General features: G+C 36.3%; 1 protein-coding gene across 4 annotated transcripts; it reads right to left on the bottom strand.

Moving 5' to 3' along the window:
* Positions 1-359: 359 nt before the first annotated feature.
* Positions 360-23,368, bottom strand: LOC139748357 (selenoprotein N-like). Of its 4 annotated transcripts, none has more exons than XM_071661436.1 (10): positions 23,324-23,368; positions 22,169-22,397; positions 18,188-18,348; positions 16,748-16,920; positions 15,990-16,085; positions 15,325-15,393; positions 13,836-13,987; positions 12,904-13,085; positions 9,459-9,668; positions 360-7,529 (listed from the first exon to the last, which is right to left on the bottom strand). In XM_071661436.1, exons 2-9 carry the CDS (start codon positions 22,368-22,370, stop codon positions 9,564-9,566), a joined length of 1,140 nt encoding a protein of 379 aa, XP_071517537.1. In that variant the 5' UTR covers positions 22,371-22,397; positions 23,324-23,368; the 3' UTR covers positions 360-7,529; positions 9,459-9,563. The 4 variants fall into 4 exon arrangements, with proteins under 4 accessions (XP_071517537.1, XP_071517538.1, XP_071517539.1 ...); XM_071661437.1 differs by having other exon boundaries at positions 23,239-23,347; XM_071661438.1 differs by having other exon boundaries at positions 16,748-16,917; positions 23,239-23,347.
* Between the last annotated feature and the right edge of the window lie 362 nt (positions 23,369-23,730).

Here is a 23,730-nt window from a genome sequence, read left to right as displayed (position 1 = left end):
CCAGTGATGTTAATTGGTCAGTCTTTGATAATTAGCACTTGACTACAGAGTTCCTCATAACCAGCAACTTCAGATAAGGTTGCCTTTTTTGTTTAGGTAGTTTACTTTCATTGTAATAACTGTTTTTAGATAGGGGAGAAAGAATTCTTCCCACGTATTCCCTGCGTGTCGTAGAAGGCGACTAAAAGGGAAGGGAGCGGGGGGGCTGGAAATCCTCCCCTCTCGTTTTTCATCTTCCAAAAGAAGGAAGAGAGAAGGGGGCCAAGTAAGGATGTTCCCTCAAAGGCTCAGTCCTCTGTTCTTAATGCTACCTCGCTAATGCGGGAAATAGCGAATAGTATGAAAAAAAAAAGAAAAAAAAAGATCATTACCATTTATTGTTGAGTGCAAAAAAAGATCATTAATGGGAAATACAATATATACAGTATCTACAGCAGAGTCTGTTAATCACAGAAGGTAAAATAAAATATGGAACAAAATGTCATAATTTACTAAAGAAGCAAAATTAGCCTCAATACCTAAACAAAAATGGAATGACAGCAACAAATCTGAAATTAATTTTTGCTCTGTAAAAGGCTCTGATGTTCAAGTGCTACCCACTGAAACCTGTCTACAACTATTGCTAAGATCTTGTCAACAACACCAGTAGATATGATCTTACCTCTATATACTACCCTGTACACATGGATCTAGTCGTGTGATCAGCAAGCAAACTATGGTCCTCATACTTCTACTTCCCAGAAAATAAGCATCTGGTATTGTCATCAGCACTGAAAGTTTTAACATAACATAGAGAAGGACCTAAAATTATCACAATCAATGGAAGTACATTATCCAGTACATTGTCAAGACAGTAATATAATGAAGACCTTAAAAAAAAATCTCAGGTCATAGCTATAAAAGCATCAAGAAACATAACATATCTTACATCTAATATATATCAAAATATAGAAAAAAGAGCAACATTCAAGTTCATTAACATATGTAACAACATGAAAAAATGTAAATTCCCTTTTAAAATTATAAAATAAAACTAATTTTTGTTTACAACAAATTCACACAAATTTGTACTAAACTATTATAAACTTGAACAAAATGCATATCCTGTACAGAATTCACTATGTTTTACAACCTCATTAATTTTAAGAGTCCTCTCAAGTATAAAGTTTCCTATAACAATTTTATCACATTTACCTAGAGAAATGATAATTAAATAAGCCTCAAGAACCTACATCTTGTTAAAATTTAGATAAAATAAGAACTTTAAGAAATGGCAAATATGTATGTATGTATGAAAAGACCTTTAATTATTTTCTCATCAGCTTCCAAGAGTGTCTATCTTCAACACACAAGTTTTAAGAATATGTGTATATACTCTAATATTTCTAAATCAGCAACCATGGGGCTTAACATCTGCTGAATTATGGATTTTGCTAGAGTATAGGTATAAATATTTCCAAGAGAATCTGATACTGGATCAAACAGATGAACTCTTACCCTGTGTATTTTACCCAATAGGCAAGCTCATACAAGTTTCAAACAAAATTACACCTGTAACTATTCAAGCAAATGTTACCTTAAACTACGAGGCAAATCTGACTCCAGTACATCGATGCAAATCATTCTATGAACTTTTTAAACTTACAAGATCAGTAATAGATGTGCAGTGATTATAAAAAAAAAAGTGTACTCACAGTAGGGAAAGGCTTCTTTGAAGTGTGCAGTGCTTAAGCTTAGGCAAAATGTTGGGTAAAAGTAAGAAATATATACAAAAGGACAGGCAATGGCAACCAGAGAAACCTAATGTAGCTTAACCTAACATTTAGATTATGAGATGAAGAATCTCACCCTTGTGAGAAGAGTTCAGGGTTTTTATCTTGGTTCTATATCTGAGCCCCTTGCTTCTCACACTCTTTCATAATATTTATAAAGCTGATACAATGTTACAAATTTAAAGCTAAATTAAAATGGAACTTTGGACAAATAAATGCAGACTGCATCAAATATTGGTAAACCAGAAACAATAGTAACTGTTCTTGAAAATCACAACATTAATGTGCTAATACCAAAATCAACTACCATGCTGAAGCAGGGGGTAGCAATGCTGTTTACAGTGAGGCGGGGTAGCGCCAGGAGTGGATGAAGGCAAGCAAGTATATGTGTATATATATATGTATATGTCTATGTGTATATATGTATATGTCTATGTGTATGTATGTATATGTGTTTATATGTATATGTCTATGTGTATGTATGTATGTGTGTTTATGTTGATATGTATATGCACATGTATGATTGTTTATGTATATTTATATTTATCTATCATACTTAATCGCCGTCTCCCACATTAGCGTGGTAGCACAAAGAAACAGACAAAAGAATGGCCCACCCCACCCACATACACATGTATATACATAAATGCCACACACACACACACATATACATACCTATACATTTCAATGTATATACATATACATACACAGACATACATATATACAAATGTACATATTCATACTTGCTGCCTTCATCCATTCCTGTCACCACCCCACCACACATGAAATAGCTTACACACACACACACATCCACATGAGGTAGTGCTAGGGAATGTAAATATATGTGTATATAAGTAGATGGGCCATTCTTCGTCTGTTTCCTGGCACTACCTCGCTGATGCGGGAAACAGCGATCAAGTATAACAATAATAATAATAATAATCATGATGATGATAATAATCTTAATAATAATAAAAGTAATAATATTAATAATAATAATAATAATAATAATAATAATAATAATAATAATAATAATAATAATAATAATGACAATAATAATTATAACCAAAATCGTGTCCAATACATTCTTGATACATGGCAAGACATGGGATTGATATCCCTCTTTGTACAAATTATGTGGCTGCTTGTCAAAAATTTTATTCTGTGCTAATTTGTCTTCTCAAACTGTATGATATATAGTGTCCAGTATTCTATCTATCTATCTGTCTATCTGTCTCCATCTCTGATGCCCACTCCCTTCAGGAACTCCCTCAAGGGGGAGGGTATGGCAAAAGAGTTTCCATTACTGGTGAACTCCAGTGCTGATTCTTAGCCTTTTAATGCTCATCCATAACAGGCCATGGTGGATGGCAACTCTAGTGCAGTGTTTCTGGTGTTCAATCTCTTACACACTGTACATGATGTCAAAAAAAATTATAGCAACATGGGAAAGAAACAATGTAAATGGACCCACTGTAGTCAAATTTATACATTCAGAGTATAATATCAGTATTTACTAGTTAAGGTGTTTGTTTCAAACCATAAGTTGTCCGGGCAATATCCACTGTAAGCAAATGGACAATAATATTTGGAAAATATCTTCATATCTCATTCTTTGATTAACTTCCCTGAATCCTGCAGTCTTCCTTGACTGTGGACTCATCTCTAGTATACAGATAGTGGATGCCATGATGTAACTTAAACTCGTGTACTTAACCCATGGAAAATTCTCAGGGCTAACTTAACTCTAATTGTTGATGAAATTGCTTGGCCTTTTCCATTAGAATGGGGCTAAAAATGAATGCATCTTCATTTGTTGTGTTGCTTAAAGCATTTGTAACCAAGTTTATCAAGGTCAATTAATCTTGCCTCCTGCATTGTCTTATGATCAGCAGTGTCCATATTTGTGTCACTTTTAGCAAAGAGCTTCAGCAAATTTCTATGTAATTTCTATACGTCATCAGTGAAGAACCACTATTAAAATGGTCGCACAGATTATGCACTAAATTTTCCTTCTCTAACTTGAGTAGAATCTCCACTTTATGCAAAATCACAAGTGTGGTATGCTTTTTTCACACTGTGCTTTTATCACTGGAATCTTTGACACACATTAGATGCCATTACAATGGCAAAATGAAAAAAAAAATATATGACCACAATGGGTTCAAAACAGATAAACTAACCTATGTGATATACATATGTCTGGGCTCTGGTAGCAACCAGCAAACAAAGTGGCTACTTTAAGAAACACAATGCCATTTCACAAAGCACCCATAAACTTAAAGCATTTTTCCATTTATCATAGGTGGCCACAACAGGGGTATCTTTTTGCCCATGCTAACAACATAGTTCCTTATAAAAATACACCTTTGCATGTAAAAGAATCATACCATTTCCTGGAAAAATATCAAAAGTTTGAGTCAGGCAAACAGAGCAAACTGAAGCAGTGTAGTTATAATCAATGATGTCTGTAAACAATCTAACATCCACAACAATTTCTATGGTTACTTTAATATATCCAATTAAAAGACAGATAGAAAAAAGGTGAGGGAACAAGTACACATAAAAATGAAAATAAAAACATGACACCAAAATATCACCAATCTTTGTAGTCATTAATATAAAAGTCCTCCTTACATGATGCATTCCTATAACAATAACTTGTTATCAATGAGTGGAGAAATAAAAGTAACAATAAAGGTTGCTGACAGGATCTTCCACAAGGACACAGCCTGAGCTTTCAAGTCCCAGTTTCATGTGTTTCAACACTACAGTGTTATTACCTAAACTCTCCCTTCATTTAAGTGACTCTTAACATTAATCACTTGTTATAAATATGCTGTATACAGGTTAACTGTCATATAGAAGCTTCATTTCATATATGTCACTTTATGGTAGGCTCATATCATGGACTGTGCAAAGTCATACACTGCATGCATTATTTTGAGCATTCATCATGAAGAATTTGTCAAGTGGAAAAATCAATTATGCAGTTAGAAACTCAATAATCTATATACCATACATCATTCTACAAATGCACTTTTGATACCAGCATTTTAAGCACCCTCGTACTTACATGTAAGGAGTATAAAATGAATGACATTAATAACAAATCAAAAGTATCATACAGAATCTCATAGTGAAAATAAAAATCCTTGATGAAAGCATTATGTCTACATTGTCAGTAATTTGTGTTCCTGATAACAGCATGTCAGTGTGATCAAAAAACCTATTCCCAGTTCCTAAAACACTGGTTTATCTTAAACACTAGCCAGAATATCATAAAAATACTGTACCCATAACAATAACTTACCCTAAAAATAGTACATAAACATCACAGCAATTAAATTTCAATTATCAATATCACGTGGTCATAGCACCAATAAAAACAGTCATTATCATATACCCGTGCAACACTGAGTGCACTCTCCCTTAACCATACATATATGCGAAAATCATTCAAACCAAAGCTGTCCCATTGTGCAATCTTCTATATGATATTCTAAATCCTCCTGTGTAAACATTGGTAAACCAAATACTAGCTCATGGCTTACCACAACAAAAGCACAACACCAGAACTCTCTAGCATCATGGAGAAAACCCTGGCTGCTATGTCATGCCGCAGGCCACCATCATCCTCCTGACTTCCAGACTTGTGCCATCTAATGAGGCACTTGTCATGGCTTATACATTATATATAAGTATATAACTCAAGACAAACTCAACTAATTCTGAAGAGATCCACTCTGCTGCAAGATGAAATGCACCATTAAAATTCCTGCTCTAGCTTGAGTTAATGAGTCTATCATATATTTTTTCACTTAACCTAATTCTTCCTCTTTCTTTGCTTATCCCTATCAAAATTCTCATGTCTCAACCTACTACCTTTGCTTCAAAATTCCCATGTGATGCAATGGCAAGGAATAAAATAGTTTCCTATTCTCTTTTACCCAATTTCATATCTCTTTTTTTTAAGCAATGAGAAATTACATTATGTGCAGAACAATATGCCATTTTCATTAGTGATATTTTCCTCAACCTAAATTATTCTAATATTACAATTTTGTTCATGATTTTACATAACAGGAGTTTCATATAAGTCAATTCTTGTCTTGTATACACATAAAAACCAGCTTTTCAATCAACATTTTTCCAAAGGCTTTTGATTTTCTAATGAAAAAATGTCTTGAAAATAAAGAAGGAACAGAGAAGGGGGTCAGGTGAGGATACTCCCTCAAAGGCCCAGTCCTTTGTTCTTAACGCTACCTCGCTATCGCGGGAAATGGCGAATAGTATGAGAAAAAAAAAAAAAAAATACATAAGTCTCAAAAGGATATCCTTCTACATATAAAAGAAGAAAGGTTTGAAAATCTATAATGCTGCAAACCTAATAGGCCAATAGTTGAAAATCCATGCTAAATCTTCCTTTTTTCATAATTTTTAACTAGTTACACACTGCCCATACTCTCGACAGATTGGATGTCACTTTTAAATCACTTACACATTATTATTCATATTGATAACAAATCTAAACACTAATGTATTTTCTCAAGTATCATTATCACTAAAAGCCACACAGTCACCGCACACATGCCATAATGATGGAAGACCACACTCCCTCAACCTTCCAACCAATAATATCTTATCATCCACCTAAGATGGTTATATAATGTCTATATCAAGAAAAATCATCACCATAGATCCCTCATACGGAGATGGCAATTTCCTTCAATAAAAGGAAGAAAATCTAATTACCCAGGGATTGCATGATTCAAGTTGCACCCAATGTGGGTATGAAGAAGCCAAACTGAGCCATCACATGAATGAAAAGGTAATTCTATTAACACTCAGTCCTCAGAACTGGGTCCCAGGGTCTCAATTAATTCAAACGTACCAAACATTTTTACATCACCATCAAAATATGTTTTTTTAAGATAGAGACAACTATTTTTTTCAAAAATAACCTGAAAACTTTCACCAAGAATTCTGTTCAAATTAATATTTAAGAAAAATAGAAATTTAAGTTAATACTAAACTGTGAAAAAACTAATACCGTTCTTCAATGTGTACATGCTAAACTTTATAATTCTGACATTATTCACTGTAAAAATATCTACAGTATTTAGTTATGTCTTGCTAAATTTCATTACAATCAAAACATAACTAAAGATATAAGGATGAATGACATGGTAACAACTCATCAAAGATAATGTACTGCTTTTGTCTACTGACTATCATAAAGGTGACTTATCATTTGCAGCAATATCACATGCAGGTGGAGTCTGGTAACACCTTATATTCAACACTATGTCCTATACAAGCAGTGACATTATTCAATAATATTTATCATGATGAAAATAATGAGCAAAAACAATGATATCAAAAGGAGTGCTAACAGAAGAGAAGTGCTTTGCAGTATTATACATGATATACAAATATTAATAAGAAATTTCCAAAAGCTTAAAAAATAATCTTCTTTAGAAACCTATAATTCTATTTCTAATCTTTGAATATGTCTCTGTATTTCTCCAATCCTTCCTCTAAGAACTGATAATATACGAACTCTGCAGGATCATGGAAGCCCAGGAAAACCATCCTGTCATTGAGTTCAGCATCTAAAACTTGGTTGGCATTGATGGCAGCCACGACATATCCAGATGCATCTTGTATTAGAATTTGCACTGGGAAGGTATACGCATCCAGAGTCAAACTTGCCACCATGGAGATGCCAGGCATTGAGGAATTTTCAGCATATGCCTATAAGGGAAAGTTGATAAATCAAGTTTCATAACTACAGGATCTGCAGGTCTGAAGTCAATCACTATCTTGTATCCCTTTCACTTTAATGAAAAGCACTGCGGTGGATAAAAAAATCTTCTTTAACCATTTCAGCAACTACAGAAACATTTTACAATGAAACACGCATGTTACTTAAAACACATAATAACTGTAGCAAGTACCACATGCTTCTCATATGAAATAGATGCATGTGAAAAGAATGGGCGATTCCCCATAAGGAATACAAAAAGGAAAAACAGGGAGAGAAGTTAGAAAAAATATAAAGAGGCTGAAGTGTACAAATACAAATAAAGGAATATGTAAATCAGAAGTCTTTTAAAGCTACAGTACAGTTTCAGAATGTATGGCAAACCACTAAATGATGCTGCAGTGTGAATGTTACTCTAAAGTGATCAAAAACAAGACTTCTCCTTTCCCTTACAGTAGCGCTGCCATGGATATATGAAGCCAACTAATCTATTAATGATAATGGAAATCTTTCTTTTTCTTTTATACCTATTCTCCATTTCCTGCATTAACAAGGTAGGGCCAGAAACAAAGAAAAGGCCTCCTTCACCAACATTAAGTGATATGAAGAAAGGCAGCAGCTCTACTGAAGAGTCAAAAATGAAAACTATGACAGAACAAAAGCATGTTCACAATTGACTGGCATCTTATTCAAGGGTTACCCTGTTGCTCAGTGGATATTTATGTGCAGCATGACAGATGCAGAAGATTCTCAAATCATATACATGGTGATATTCAACACAGAACATAATTAACAGAATTTTCATATTAATGGAAGATATTTAAATATTCCTCAGTAGACTGAAAATCATCAAAAAAACAAACAAAATTGTTAAGAAAAAGCTGTACTCAAACATAAAGAAAAATGCTAAAGAATATTAGCTTTGAATTATGGGATTCCTACCCATAACTTTACGAGACCTTAATCATGGAGATACTGTATATGCTTGAGCCTAGCCTATGAGACTGTTAACAGAGACTAAATCAATCAGTCAAATCACTTAATTAACTGGTCATATCCTCCTGACACAAATAGTTACTTGGTGCTCATAACTATCAGCTAATTTGACACGAGTCAAGAATAGGCATATTCATTATTTGCTTTGATTAACCAAGATCTCTTCATACATCAAAACCATTTCAACACACTCTCTTCTCCTCTCTCACCCACAATCTTTTTATTACCACACATCTCTCTTATCCTTTCATCACTTACTCAATCAAACCACTTCACACCACATATCGTCCTCAAACATTTCATTTCTAACACATCAACCCTCTGCCATACAACCCTTCTACTATTTCCCATTATAAAATGAATGGAGTATATGTGAAAATAAAGACTATGTATAAAAAAGTGAGCTAACAAATTTCACATAGCTATGGAATAATAATGAAGTTAATACAAAGATCCTCCCAGAAGAATGGTGAACATCAGCTATTGCCATCATCTAAGGCATCACTTAAGTTACCACTCACACATCATACATGGGCCAGAAACCACGGTCACACCTAATAGCCATACAAATGTCATGTTATTGTTATATAGTTCAATGAAAGCCCACTAAGATTTGAACTAACAATATAATTCCTAGTATTCCCAGGACAGTCACTTGTATACACCTCCTGGTATTTAAGGTTTAATGGTTTGTGTCAACTACTCTCTGACAACGTAAAGGCATGTATACTTATGGTTCTCTGTCATGTCTGAAAAGATTCCATACTACCTTATTTTCAGACCAGGCTTTAGCAAACTTGATGCAAACACAAAAGTAATTACATATCTGAAAAATACAGTATTTCAATGAATTACTGAGAAGCCAACAGATTCACTGTCAGCTGTGATTTCTTAGGGAGTCAAAGAAAATCTGAGAAGCTAACCTTTAGTTCAGACACAAGTGCCCAGGAAGAAATGAAGTGATCTTGAAGAAAGGCAAGCACTTTGGGAGCAGCAAGTGGCCCTTCCCTCAGTGCCCGCCCTGACCCTCAGCATGACTGGTCACCCAGAACACCCCATAAGACCAAAGAGTGCACTGGCTGACCTTGATAGCTGGCTGCCCTATAAGCCTCTGTGAAGTTGTGATACTCTACCTGAAAAATGATTTGAAATAAAATCTTTTTAAATATAACTTTAAAGTATCAAATACAATAATGTAAAGTATCAAAAGTGACAAATAACAAAAAATACATAAGGACCATGGTGAGTGAAAAGGCTTTGCATGAGTCACCCAGTGCTGTTTCTCTCTCTCTCAGCATATTGTCAGCACTACCCACCTGGATATCAGGAGGGTCAGCAACAACCACATAATTAGCAAGCACCTTAGTAGCTGTAAAGTGTCATTCATTTGTCCCAAGTAATGTTTTTTCTTTCTGCTTAGCACATATGTAGGCTGCTAACTTTCAGTCCATAAACAAACAAACTGCAATCTCAAACATAACATTTAACAACAACTAGCTAAAATGACTCACACTTTGTTTCGTTATAATTTCCTAAGTGAGTGCTAAATGCTATCCCTGTCTTTCAGCAAAATCTCATTGTAAGTATTCTCAAGCAAGTAAATACCACACACAAATATGCTCTCTCTCTCACTCTCTCTCTCTCTCTGTTTCCTGGCACTACCTCGCTGACATGGGAAACAGCAATAATGCATAATATATAACATTTTTTTTCCATTATACTTAATCGCCGTCTCTCACGTTAATGAGATAGCACAAGGAAAAAGATGAAAGAATGGCCCAACCCACCCACATACATATGTAGATACATAAATGCCCACACACACACATATACATACCTTTCCAGTTCAACATCTACATCTATATACATACACAGACATATACATATATACACATTTACATAATATTAATACTTGCTTTCTTCATCCATTCCTGTCGCCACCCCGCCACATATGAAATAGCATCCCTCCCCCAAGGTAGCACCAGGAAAAGACAAAAAAGGCTACACTCGTTCACACTCAGTCTCTAGCTCTCATGGGTAATGCTTTAAACCACAGTTCCCCTTCCACATCCAGGCCCCACAAAACTTTCCATGGTCTACACCAGATGCTTCACATGCCGTGATTCAATCCATTGACAGCACGTCTACCCAGGTATACCATATCATTCCAATTCACCCTATTTCTTGCACGCCTTTCATCCTCCTGTATCTTCAGGCCCCGAACGCTCAAAATCTTTTTTCACTCCATCCTTCCATCTCCAATTTGGTCTCCCATTTCTTGTTCCTTCTACCTCTGTCACATATACCCTCTTTGTCAATCTTTCCTCACTCATTCTCTCCATGTGACCAAACCATTTCAACACACCCTCTTCTGCTCTCTCAACCACATTCTTTTTATTATCACAAATCTCTCTTACCCTTTCATTGCTTACTCGATCAAAGCACCTCACACCAAATATTGTCCTCAAACATTTCATTTCCAACACATCCACCCTCCCTATCTATAGCCCATGCCTTGCAACAATATAACATTGTTGGAACCAATACTCCTTCAAACATACCCATTTTTGCTCTCCGAGATAACGTTCTGGCCTTCCACACATTCTTCAACGCTCCCAGAACCTTCGCCCCCTCCCCCACCCTAAAACTCACTTCCATTTCCATGGTTCCATCCACTGCTAAATCCACTCCCAGATAACTAAAACACTTCACTTCCTCCAGCTTTTCTCCATTCAAACTTACTCCCCAATTAACTTGTCCCTCAACCCTACTAAACCCAAATATATCCCATTCCTTCCCCACTCCCCTTATGTCATTTGCTCTCACCTTTTGCCATTCTGCACTCACTCTCTCCTGGTACTCCCTCAGACAAGTATCCTTTCCAAACTCACTTACTCTCACCACTCTTCCCCCCAACATTCTCTCTTCTTTTCTGAAAACCTCTACAAATCTTCGCCTTTGCCTCCACAAGATAATGATCAGACATCCCTCCAGCTGCCCCTCTCAGCACATTAACATCCAAAAGTCTCTTTCCCACATGCTTATCAATTAACACATTATCCAATAACACTCTGGCCATCTCTCCTACTTACATATGTATACTCATGTATATCTCTCTTTTTAAACCAGGTATTCCAAATCACCAGTCCTTTTTCAGCACACAAATCTACAAGCTCTTCACCATTTCCATTTACAACGCTGAACACCCATGTACACCAATTATACCCTAAACTGCCACATTACTCACCTTTGCATTCAAATCACCCATCACTGCAGCCCGGTCTCGTGCATCATAGCTGCCAACACACTCACTCAGCTGCTCCCAAAACACTTGTCTCTCATGATCTTTCTTCTCATGACCAGGTGCATAGGCACCAATAATCACCCATCTCTCTCCATCCATTTTCAGTTTTACCCATATCAATCTAGAGTTTACTTTCTTACACTCTATCACATACTCCCACAACTCCTGCTTCAGGAGCAGTGCTACTCCTTCCTTTGCTCTTGTCCTTTCACTAACCCCTGACTTTACTCCTAAGACATTCCTAAACCACTTTTCCCCTTTACCCTTAAGCTTCGTTTCACTCAGAGCCAAAACATCCAGGTTCCTTTCCTCAAACATCTTTTTTTCTCATCTTGGTTACATCCACACACATTTAGACACCCCAATCTGAGACTTTAAGGAGGATGAGCACTCCCCGCATGACTCCTTCTTCTGTTTCCCCTTTTAGAAAGTTAAAATACAATAATATAATACAATAATGAGTAAATAATAAATTTATATGTATGTATGTGTATGCGTGTTACTAGGCTCCACCTGCATGAGGTTACACCATGAGTGAAAGGCTTTATAATTGGGAATAAAGTCTCGTCCTAGAACTTCTCACTCCAAAGAAGTACATTTTACCTTGCTACTGAAAGCACTGCTGCCCTAGGCTGAAGGAGCCCCTACAATACCATTTCAAAGTAAAAAGCTAAAAGTCCTACATTTTACTGCATAAAATAAATGGCTAAGAATCTATGAAAAGCGTGTTTGTCAATGAGATTCCTTGCTTGCCTTTATCTGCCTCATAATTCTCTCAAGCACGTCTCAACCACACACAGCCCTTATACTATCACCTAGAAAGAGAGTCTTAATTATGCAATGCACCCACAGAAACTAATGACGAGCCTTATCCAGACCTACGCCAGAACAAATATACACATGCATCATCTCGATCTACACATACATGAACTGGCATATCTTCATCACAATCTGTGCCTGCACAAATATATGTCCTCATCAATATCTACATCTAAAAATAACACACAAATCCTCATTATGATCAACACACTATAGATTGACAGATGATGTTACAAAGATTATACCTGCATAAACTGATAGAGCTCCTTCTCTAGTAACATCAGAGACTCTTCTTCCTGAATCTGTTGCGTCCAGGTAAAAGCACTTGAGCTCACAGGTCCTGCTGTTTTTGCACTCATCTCACGTATGAATGTGATAGTTACTTCCATATCCTCATCTTCATTAGGACCTGTCAGCCATTCTAAGTCTGCAAATGCAAGCAACTCTTTATTTAATTCATAATTCAAAGTCTTTTGTATATAAAGGTAACTCTCAATGTGCTTATCTAAACTTTGCTTTTCATATCAGAGAATCAGAAGAGAGAGAAAACCAATATGACTGTAGATTTACACTACACTTCACACTTGTTTTCCTTGAACACAAAACAGTAAATAGTGGATAAGCAGAGAGAAGAGAACAGTTAAAGGGAGTAAAGTATGCATACACCACATGATAACACAAGAATATTCATATATTAGAGCATCTTTTTTTATATATGTACAGCAATCTTGACTGAGATCAAAGTTAACAAAAAAAGGACATCAGGTCATAATATCAAAAGAAGCAACCACATCTTTTCTTGTTTGGGCATGAAATAACCTATGATACAGTATACAAAACTTGCAAATCAGTTAGCTTGAAATGTCACTTTAACAAGATAAAATGGAATGAAATCATTGTGTCAATAACAAATCTGGACTGAAATGATGTTTGAAAGTAGCCCTAATCAACACCATGGAGTTTTATGAGAGACTGAAAGAAGTATCTGAATGTATAATACCAACTACAAGAAAATAGAGTACACAATATTATGCATCAACAGATGGAAAACTGGATGAAATAAAGAGGATGGAAAATGATGGAAAATAAAAGTAGTAATTTGCAGAGAAAGGACAGAAGTACGGTAGCAGTGGCTCCAAATAATTCTAAGAGAGACAGACAGTTCATGCCAACTCACCTACATTGAGTGGCTTGTCTGTTGGGACATGTAAGGAGAAGAATTTGACATCCAAGTCTGTTGCATTTATAATGAGTCTCCCAATAAAAGCTGCAGGGGTGAACCACAAAGGCCATCGTGGTGGAGTGTTGAGCTGGAACTCAGCATGTACTCTGTAAAAGTGGCAGGGACTCATTGTGTAACATAAAATCTTATGCTGTTGTAATAGGGATAAAAAAGCTACTTCTGTGCATTTTTGTTTTCATGCTTGTTTGCCAGAGCCTGCATTAGTGAGGTAGCAACCAAAACAAAGAAAAGACCTCATTCTCGAATGTCCATTCTCTTGCTGCTCTGTGTAATGCACTGAAATCACAGCCCCCATCGACAACAAAACCTCACAGACTTTTCCTTGGTTTTTCCAGGCTGCTTCATATGTCCTGGTTCAGTTAACTGACAAGACATCACCCTCTGTATATCACACTGCTCCAATTCATGCTTCCCCATGCATGGCTTTCAGCCTCCTGCATGTTCTGGCCCCAAACACTCAAAATATCTTTTAATCCATCCATCCATCTCTTGTTTAGTCTACCCTTCTCCTTTTCCCCTCCACATCTGGCTGACTCATGTAGCCTCTTTTCAACCTCCCTTTACTCACTCTATCCATATGTCCAAATCGTTATGGCTCTCTAAACCAAACTCATCTTATTACCACACCTCTCTCTTACCCTTTCAAATTTACTCAGGCAAATACCCCAAACTACATGCTCCCCTAAAACATTTCACTTCCAACACATCCTAGCTTCTCTGCACAATCTCCTCTATAGCACACACTTGTATCCACACAATAATGTTGGACAACGGTACCTTCAAAAATGTCCATTTTTGCCCTCCAGACAACAACCTATCTTTCCACACATTCCTTAATGTTCCCACAACCTTCACCCCTCACCCACCCTATGACTCAATACCACGTCTATGGTTCCATCAGCTGTCATGTCCAGTCCTAAGTATCTAAAAGATACCTGGAACTATACCTAACTAAATCTAATCACCTTGCTCTTGTTCACAATTACTGTGAACATCCTCCTCTCACACACTCTCCCAAAGTTAGGAATCAGTTTTTGCAGCTTCTCACTGTGGCATGCTTTTCAATCATACCAGACCAAGGTATATGCCAACATTTCAGAATGGTCAGTCAAGAACTGAGGAATGTCGCGCAATGTCATATCTCAGTCAAGAGAGAAAAATAAAATAAAAAATCCTGGGAAAGTTATGTCACTTCTCTTTGGGCATATCTAACAATGCCACCACACATGCTTTTATGATAATAAACAGTGCATGTTGGATCATTTATCCTCAATGAAACATTACAATTACATAATAATCTCCTTTGCTACTTTATGGTCCTATCGGATGAACTGTACAGGCAGTCATATGACCAGCATAAAAATATAATGTATATACATATACCAATATCTGATCCAGAAATTGGCATTGACTTTATACTTACCTGAACCAGATATCCAAACAATCACTATTTTTGGCTTGCACTACAGCAGCTGCTCCTCGAGGTCCATACCTGTATACAATTTGTCCAATCACTATTTTTAGAGGGTTTACATTCTACCTCAAAGAATACATGCTTTCAAGCACAGCTAAATAGCTAGAGCACAAGTCCACTTGCTTATTAAATGTAAATTCAGAAAAAGAAGGCAATATTACAATGAAGACAGTTACAGCAATATCACTCAGTTAGACATACAGTACTAAATGACTTATCATGACATATCCTATGACTTATCATGACATATCCTAAAGATGCTAAATACCCTACGAGTAAAACATAATCCAATTAGACACTCATCTTTTAAGTACTAATGGATAACAAATGGACAAAATTTGGGGAAGACAGGGTCTCAGACTTGAACAAGATAAAATTCCATTAATAAACCTTTCAGGAAAGAATCAATCAGTGATATGAGTTAGTTTTAAGCAAATTTTCATGAAACAGTGGAAGATCAGGGTTTATCATACTGTAATGATAACTAGCAAACATGTACTCATGATGCACAAACACTTCCCTGATACTTTTATTCTTGCTTTTTTCATCAACAATAACCAGTGCCAGTGATGTCTTTGGGTAAGAGCACTCAGCACCATGGAAACTACAAGTACCTGGACTGAAGGAAGGGTTGTGGGTGGAAGAGAGACAGTAGATGGAAAAGAAGTTCCTCCACAGGTCCTGATGGTGGGGGCGGAACATACTTATTACTGAAAGAAAATCAGTACAAGATAACAGGTAAGCTAGATGCCATAAACAGCGTGATCATAAAATCAAAATAAATCTTGTATAAATGCACAAAATAAAACTGAAGATGACACAATACTTCAAGAGTACAACTCAATCATGGAAATTATAGGTCACATTCACAGATCAAACTAATGAAACTTAACAGTTACACTTACCCAATCATATACTACAAAGGTATCATAATCACATTCACTAGTCATAATGGACCTCAGATGATACTCAAGATATGAACCCACAACCAGTCCTACAGTAGTATGAAGGTGTGAAAAAATTCCAAACACTTAGGGGTCATCATTTAGACCAAAAGAGGTAAACTGAAGAACCTTTACTCCTAACATACCTTGATTTTGATACATAATATATTCAATCAACCTCAAAATACAACTCAGGCTTGGTGACCTAAATGAGGTATACTAAATTTCTTAAACAGGACCATGATAAAATGGTACCACAATTTTGCAGTTTTCTATCAAAGACACATTCTACTTATAGGAAACAGCACTCAGTTAAAAACATTGGATTAAAAACATAAAAATTAATATCAACTGTAAAACTTCAAACAGTAAGGATGATGGCATAACCTGAAACACAATGAACAAATACCACTTATCCTCTAACCAACCTGAACATAAAATTATTTGAGGTAGTGTCTGGCAAAAGTTTCCAGACATATCCTGGTTCAGCAGAGATGCCACCTGCAGGAAGTAAGGCACCAAAAGACCTGGACCGCACCCATGACCATGATACTGCTGCCATCTTCCATGACAGCACACCATGCAGAGTTTGTCTTGACTTCTGGCAATTTGTATCAATTAAACTACTATCAAATTCATAAGACTGCAATTCCTAGAGAACAGCAACAGTTAGATATTCACATCTGACACTGAAAACATGCCTACTATAGTAACTGCAACAAAGCCTGCAAGTAACAATATCATACACATATCAATAACTGATACAATTTTTCAATAATCTGTGACTCCACAGCATATTAAATGTACACAATGAAAGGACACAAGAAATTCTCTGTGAAAATCAAATGTGATGGGTATCCTGTGAACACCATGAATAATCAGAAAGACAAATAATCATCAAAAATACTCACAGAAGTACTGGATAAAAAACATATTAAAAAATTATGTAACAATAACAGTGCCTCCTTAACATCAAAAAAAGTGTTAGCTCACTCAAAACATCAAAAAAAGTGTTAGCTCACTCAAAGAGATAGTAAACTTAATGAGAAGTGTAGCCCTAACCAGAACACAGTTCACTACTGAAAAATCTTTAGTGAGAGTAAGCTATGTTGAGAGAGAAAACAAAGGGCAGCCCAAAAGGATTTCATGGCTAGTCCATTAATAATAAGAGCACTACTTTTAAGTTAGTTTTTTAGATCATCCTCAAGACAGTTTTTTTCTGTGAAAGATTTCAAAGTGACAGTCCTGCAATACTTTTTGTTGAGTGTTCTTAACCACCAGAATGTAAGTCCAAGAATACACTCAACCAATTATAGTAAATAAGGGGATGGCTAAAAAATATATATACTTATTTTCTGTGATATGTACTCTTAATCTGCAGAGAATTCATACTTGCATTTAACATATTTACTCTAGAACATACACAAAAGAATTCCCACTGGTGTTATAATGCCACACATTTCCACACCCGATGATATGTCACATCTCTCAACTTCAAAATCCCTCAATTCTTTCCTCTTATGGTTTCCCTGATGTCAACAAGCAAGACTAAATGGTCTTCATTTTCTTCCAAAAACAAATTTTTTATCTGCAGTGAGCCATATGATCTATAATTTGCACAAAATCTAGGTTTCTGCAAGTAAATACATTTCATACCTCACCACAATTTTCTGCTTTTACAAGTTATCAAGCGTAATGCACTGTTGATTTTGTTTGATTTTAAGGTAACTTGAGGTCAAATTACACAAGCCCATAAAGTTTGAATTGAGTCTAAAGATTTTTAAGCATTTGTTATAAAATACTTTCTGCAATACTGAATTCACTGCTATTGCAGCTATCAAATACAATGAATAAGTTTGTCTTCCTACCTCAGAGTCAATAAAGCTCAAAAAGGCCGAGGGCTGCAAAGGTGTGAAGTTGGTATAAACAGTTATCACAGAAGGCTCACTGGATGGATCCCATGTCCAAACTGGTGTAAAGCCATTTTGCTGAAGGAACCAAAAGTACAATAAAGTACTAACGCATACACCTGAAATAAAGGAATTACATAAATAACATTTTTTCTGCCTATTTATCCATCCATCCATCTACCTATCTAAATATGTGTATGTGAGTGGATGGACCATTCTTTGTCTGTTTTTTGGCACTACTTCCCACATATTCCCTGCGTGTCGTAGAAGGCGACTAAAAGGGAAGGGAGCGGGGGTCTGGAAATCCTCCCCTCACTTTTTTTTTTTTCCAAAGGAAGGAACAGAGTAGGGGGCTGGATGAGGATGTTTCCTCAGAGGCCCAGTCCTCTGTTCTTAACGCTACCTCGCTGACGCGGGAAATGGCAAATAGTATGAAAGAAAGAAAGAATATAAAAATATGGAGTGAAAAAGATTTTGAGCAATTGGGGTCTGAACACACAGGAGGGTGAGAGGTGTGCAAGGAATGGAGAGAATTGGAACAGTGTGGTTTACCAGGTTGACGTGCTGTCAATGGACTAAACCAGGGCATGCGGGGCGTCTGGGGCAAACCATGGAAAAGTCTGTGGGATCTGGATGTGGATAAGGAGCTGTGGTTTCAGTGCATTACACATGACAGCTAGAGACTGAGTGTGAACAAATGTGACCTTTTTTGTCTGTTTTCCTGGCACTACCTCACTGAAGCAGGGGGTGGCAATGCTTTTTTCTGTTGGGTGGGGTAGCGTCATAAATGGATGTAGGCAAGCAAGTATGAATATGTACATGTGTATATATGTAGATGCCTGTGTGTGTGTATATATATATACATATATATAGGGGATAGGGGAGAAAGAATACGTCCCACGTATTCCCTGGGTGTCGTAGAAGGCGACTAAAAGGGAAGGGAGCGGGGGGCTAGAAATCTTTCCCTCTCATTTTTTTTTTTCCAAAGGAAGGAACAGAAAAGGGGGGTGGGTGAGGATATTCCCTCAGAGGCCCAGTCCTCTGTTCTTAACACTACCTCACTGAGGCGGGAAATGGCAAATGGTATGAAAGAAAGAAAGAAAATGTAGATGCCTGTGATCATGTATGTTTATGTTGATATGTATATGTAAGTATGTGTGTATATGGGCATTTATGTATATGAGGGAGGGGGCAAAAGTTCTGGGAGCATTGAAGAATGTGTGGAAGTCGAAAACATTATTTCGGAAAGCAAAAATGGGTATGTTTGAAGGAATAGTGGTTCCAACAATGTTATATGGTTGTGAGGTGTGGGCTATAGATAGAGTTGTGTGGAGGAGGGTGGATGTACTGGAAATGAGATGTTTGAGGACAATATGGGGCGTGAGGTGGTTTGATCGAGTAAGTAATAATAGGGCAAGAGAGATGTGTGGTAATAAAAAAGAGTGTGGTTGAGAGAGCAGAAGAGGATGTTTTGAAATGGTTTGGTCACATGGAGAGAATTAGTGAGGAAAGATTGACAAAGAGGATATATGTGTCACAGGTGGAGGGAATGAGGAGAAGTGGGAAACCAAATTGGAGGTGGAAAGATGGAGTGAAAAAGATTTTGAGTGATCGGGGCCTGAACATGCAGGAGGGTGAAAGGCATGCAAGGAATAGAGTGAATTGGAACAATGTGGTATACCGGGGTCGACATGCTGTCAATGGATTGAACCAGGGCATGTGAAGCGTCTGGGCTAAACCATGGAAAGTTCTGTTGGGCCTCGATGTGGAAAGGGAGCTGTGGTTTCGGTGCATTATTACATGACAGCTAAAGACTGAGTGTGAACGAATGTGGCCTTTGTTGTCTTTTCCTAGTGCTACCTCGCACACATGAGGGGGAGGAGGTTTTTATTTCATGTGTGGCGGGGTGGCGATGGGAATGAATAAATGCAGCCACTATGAATTATGTACATGTGTATATATGTATATGTCTGTGTGTGTATATATATGTATACGTTGAGATGTATAGGTATGTATACTTGCGTGTGTGGACGTGTGTGAATATAAATGTGTATGTGGGTGGGTTGGGCCATTCTTTCGTCTCTGTTTCCTTGCGCTACCTCACTAATGCGGGAGACAGCGACAAAGCAAAATATATAAATAATATATATATTTTTTATATTTTATTATATTTTGTCACTGTGTCCCGCACTATCGAGGTAGCACAAGGAAACATACATACATATATACACATATATGAAGAATGTATGGAAGGAGTGAACATTATCTCAGAGAGCAAAAATGGGTATGTTTGAACGAAAAGTAGTTCCGACAATATCATATGGTTGCAAGGCATGGACTATAATGAGGGTTGTACAGACGAGGGTGGATGGTTGAAAATTAAATGTTTGAGGACAATTTGTGGGGTAGATCAAATGTATAAAGCCTTACTGATCTTTCAAACATACCCTCAGTGAAATTTCATACTGATGCACTCCTTGACCAGCCTATCCTACATTTACAACAGATGTGATTATCAGAAATATCAGTACTTCGGCCTCAGTAGGTAATTAGATTTCACACACATTTAAATTACACGTCCCATACATTACTATTTCAGACCTACTATTCAAAAAGATTATATTAAACAAGTAATAATCATTGGAAACTTAGTATCTTGAAATGTTTTCGATCATATACATTGTGTTCTGTGTTTACATATTACAAAAATTTTTGAACAAGTGGCACTTGAAATTTTCAATTATTTCATAATCATAAACTTTTATTTATATCCTTATAAATCTTTCTGCAATTTCTTAGATATCTTGTGGATATCTAGCATTATGTGAATAATACCAATAATACCAATAATACCTTTCTTTGGATAACAAATAAAAGAAGGCTTCAGAAAATACAATTCCACATTCATTCCTCGTCCTCAAAATTGACTACTTCTAGATATTAGAGAAATTGATTGCCTGTTGATTTGACTGAATTTTTGGAATTTGTAAAGTGCTGAAACCTGCTGGCTATTAAGTACATTTTAGAATAAGAAAGATATCTATTGTAAAAATTATAGATTTTGGCTTCCATTAAAAGGATTACCTGTAGCTATACATGGTCAATATAAAATCTGCATATTCTGTTGCAACTGCTTCAATTTTCATTGTTATGCAGTATTAAAGGACGTTTTCAGGGCGCTTTGTCATTTTAATGCAACTTTCAGTTAATCAATGTAAAAAGGTCTTGCCAAAGAGGAGCTAGTTAACAGAACTGACTTTCCTTGTTTTTTATTTAACTTTATTGCATAATTATCTCTCTCAAGCTGAGACTGAGTTCTCACTCATATCTGATGAATACCCTTTTAGTCTGTATCTCCTTAATCCATCTGAGTTCTTTTTAGTGCTCTTTGTTTGTTCTTTTATATTTTACTATTACATTCTATATTCCAATATTTTACCTTTAAAGTCCACATAACTAACGACATTTTGTTAACTTCACCTAACCTGTCATATTTCCTTTACAATGGAACCTAAACCTGTCCTTACAACTATTAAACTATAATATTACTATTATCAATAATCACCACTTTCATCTTTAACCTTACTTAATGGGACACTATTGTAATGATAATCATAAAAGGGCCTCCATGGTGTAATGTTTAGTGTTAGTGAATAAGAGTCAACACAGGCCAGTCCGGGGTTGGACCCACACAAATTTGAGTTCTGGGTATGGCAGTCAGCCAAAACCCAAACTAGGGGTTCATCCTTCCTTCAAGGCTGGTTGATAAACGGGTATGTGTCTTAGGCTGGGGAGGGTGTATGTACATATATACACATAAGCAGACATGGTACATATAAAGAAGGTTAAGAGACGGTGCAACATGTGTAAAACTCCCCCTTTAACACACAAACAGTGATCACAATGTATCATGTCAACTAAATTGAATTACTCACACACCTAATAAAATAATGAAAAGATACAAAGCTTTCCTGTTGGAGTTCTGGTCTATTTGGTGCATTTCTCTTTCTCCTCTTGTTTGCCCTTTACTGTGCTCTTCATTCTCTGTTCCTTTTGGCATCACAGTTCTTTCAACAGGCAATACTTCCACATTTTCGCCCTCAAAGGCTACATCATATCTTCTTTTTCGCAACTCAGCCATTTCATAACATTATTTTGCACTGCACATCTGGAATTATTAATCAAGAATATTAAGTTTTCCTCTAAAATGTACTTTACCTCAATACCACTAAAAAAAAAGAAAATGTACAATATGGTTCTGAATGTCATCAATGATTTGAAACACACAAAACTAAGAAAAATACTGAGCTTACCAAAATTATTCTGATCCCTTTAAGGTTTCATGTACCTCTTAAACACTGCTGGTTATCATAACTTCTAGTTTGAAAATGGGTATGTATGAGATATACAATTTTTTTTATTACAAGAAACATTGCTAAATGAATCATCATCTGCTAGATGTAATCTAGTGAAAAAGCAGTAATACCAGGAGTGCATAATACTTATAACAATATACATACTATATATACACATCATTAAATTCTACCAGATTCTGCCCACATGGGGTCACCAAGATTTCTATACTATACACTACACTATAGAATCATTCTCCACTTCTCAGATAAGATAGCCGAGTTTTTGTGATGTTCTATTTATTTCAAGACACTTCATTAAGCATTATTACATTATTAAGCCTCATATTTCCTACGATCTATTTAGCAGTCTTCCCATGATATGCTGACGGTCAAACAAAATACTAATCACGTTCAACAGGTCTTGTAGTCTCTATACATTACCACTACAAAACATTTGCTTAAATCCTTCATGTAAGTCATATTTCTACAGAAAAAGCTGATGGTCGCTACAGAACAACATAAAATCTATATTATTAATAAATCTACGTAAACGTAACACTCTCCAAAAGGCCTCCACCCACAGTGAATCTCTCACAGTTCACAAGACAAAGATATTTTTGCTAGAATTTCTCCATAACAGCAACTCTAATGCACCTCAAATCAGTCTACACAATTTGGAGTCCATGACACAGGAATGACAGACGGAAATAAATCGTGAGAGAAAACACAAATCCTTCACCTGTTTGTTTACGTCTACAAAAACAAAGCGACATATGGCAACTCACTAATCCTGATCTGGTTGCATTTTGATCCGTAAGTTAGATTAAGATACTAGTCAATTACTTCGTATTTTTGTACCTTTAAATGAATAATTATCCTCTAATCACCACAGTAAAAGGTGATTGATAAAGATCTCATCAACTAAGTCAAAATTAGAACATGTCTAGGCACACCAAATTGCTAAAAGAAGATAAATTTCAGAATCTTATATTCAAGTTTAGTCTAAGTCTGTCGAAACACACCATACTAATATTTTTTTCTCCTTCTATTGTTGCCCGACATGGCACAGGCAAAAACATGACCCAGTCATGGCCATATCGAATGAAAGGAAAACTGAGGAATATAAGAAAAGGAGAATGTGGAAAA

Source organism: Panulirus ornatus, chromosome 73 (genome assembly GCF_036320965.1).
Source record: "Panulirus ornatus isolate Po-2019 chromosome 73, ASM3632096v1, whole genome shotgun sequence".
NCBI classification, from domain to species: domain Eukaryota; kingdom Metazoa; phylum Arthropoda; class Malacostraca; order Decapoda; family Palinuridae; genus Panulirus; species Panulirus ornatus.
This window is presented reverse-complemented; position numbering and strand designations above follow the sequence as displayed.

Excerpts from the sequence above, each read along its gene's own strand:
- LOC139748357 (XM_071661436.1), bottom strand. The coding sequence starts at position 22,370 with ATGGCTGAGTTGCGAAAAAGAAGATATGATGTAGCCTTTGAGGGCGAA. Across the intron at positions 13,086-13,835 it reads AGACAAGCCACTCAATGTAG|ACTTAGAATGGCTGACAGGT; the intron begins GTGAGTTGGCAT and ends TTGCATTTGCAG. Across the intron at positions 9,669-12,903 it reads AGCTCTATCAGTTTATGCAG|GTAGAGTATCACAACTTCAC; the intron begins GTATAATCTTTG and ends ATCATTTTTCAG.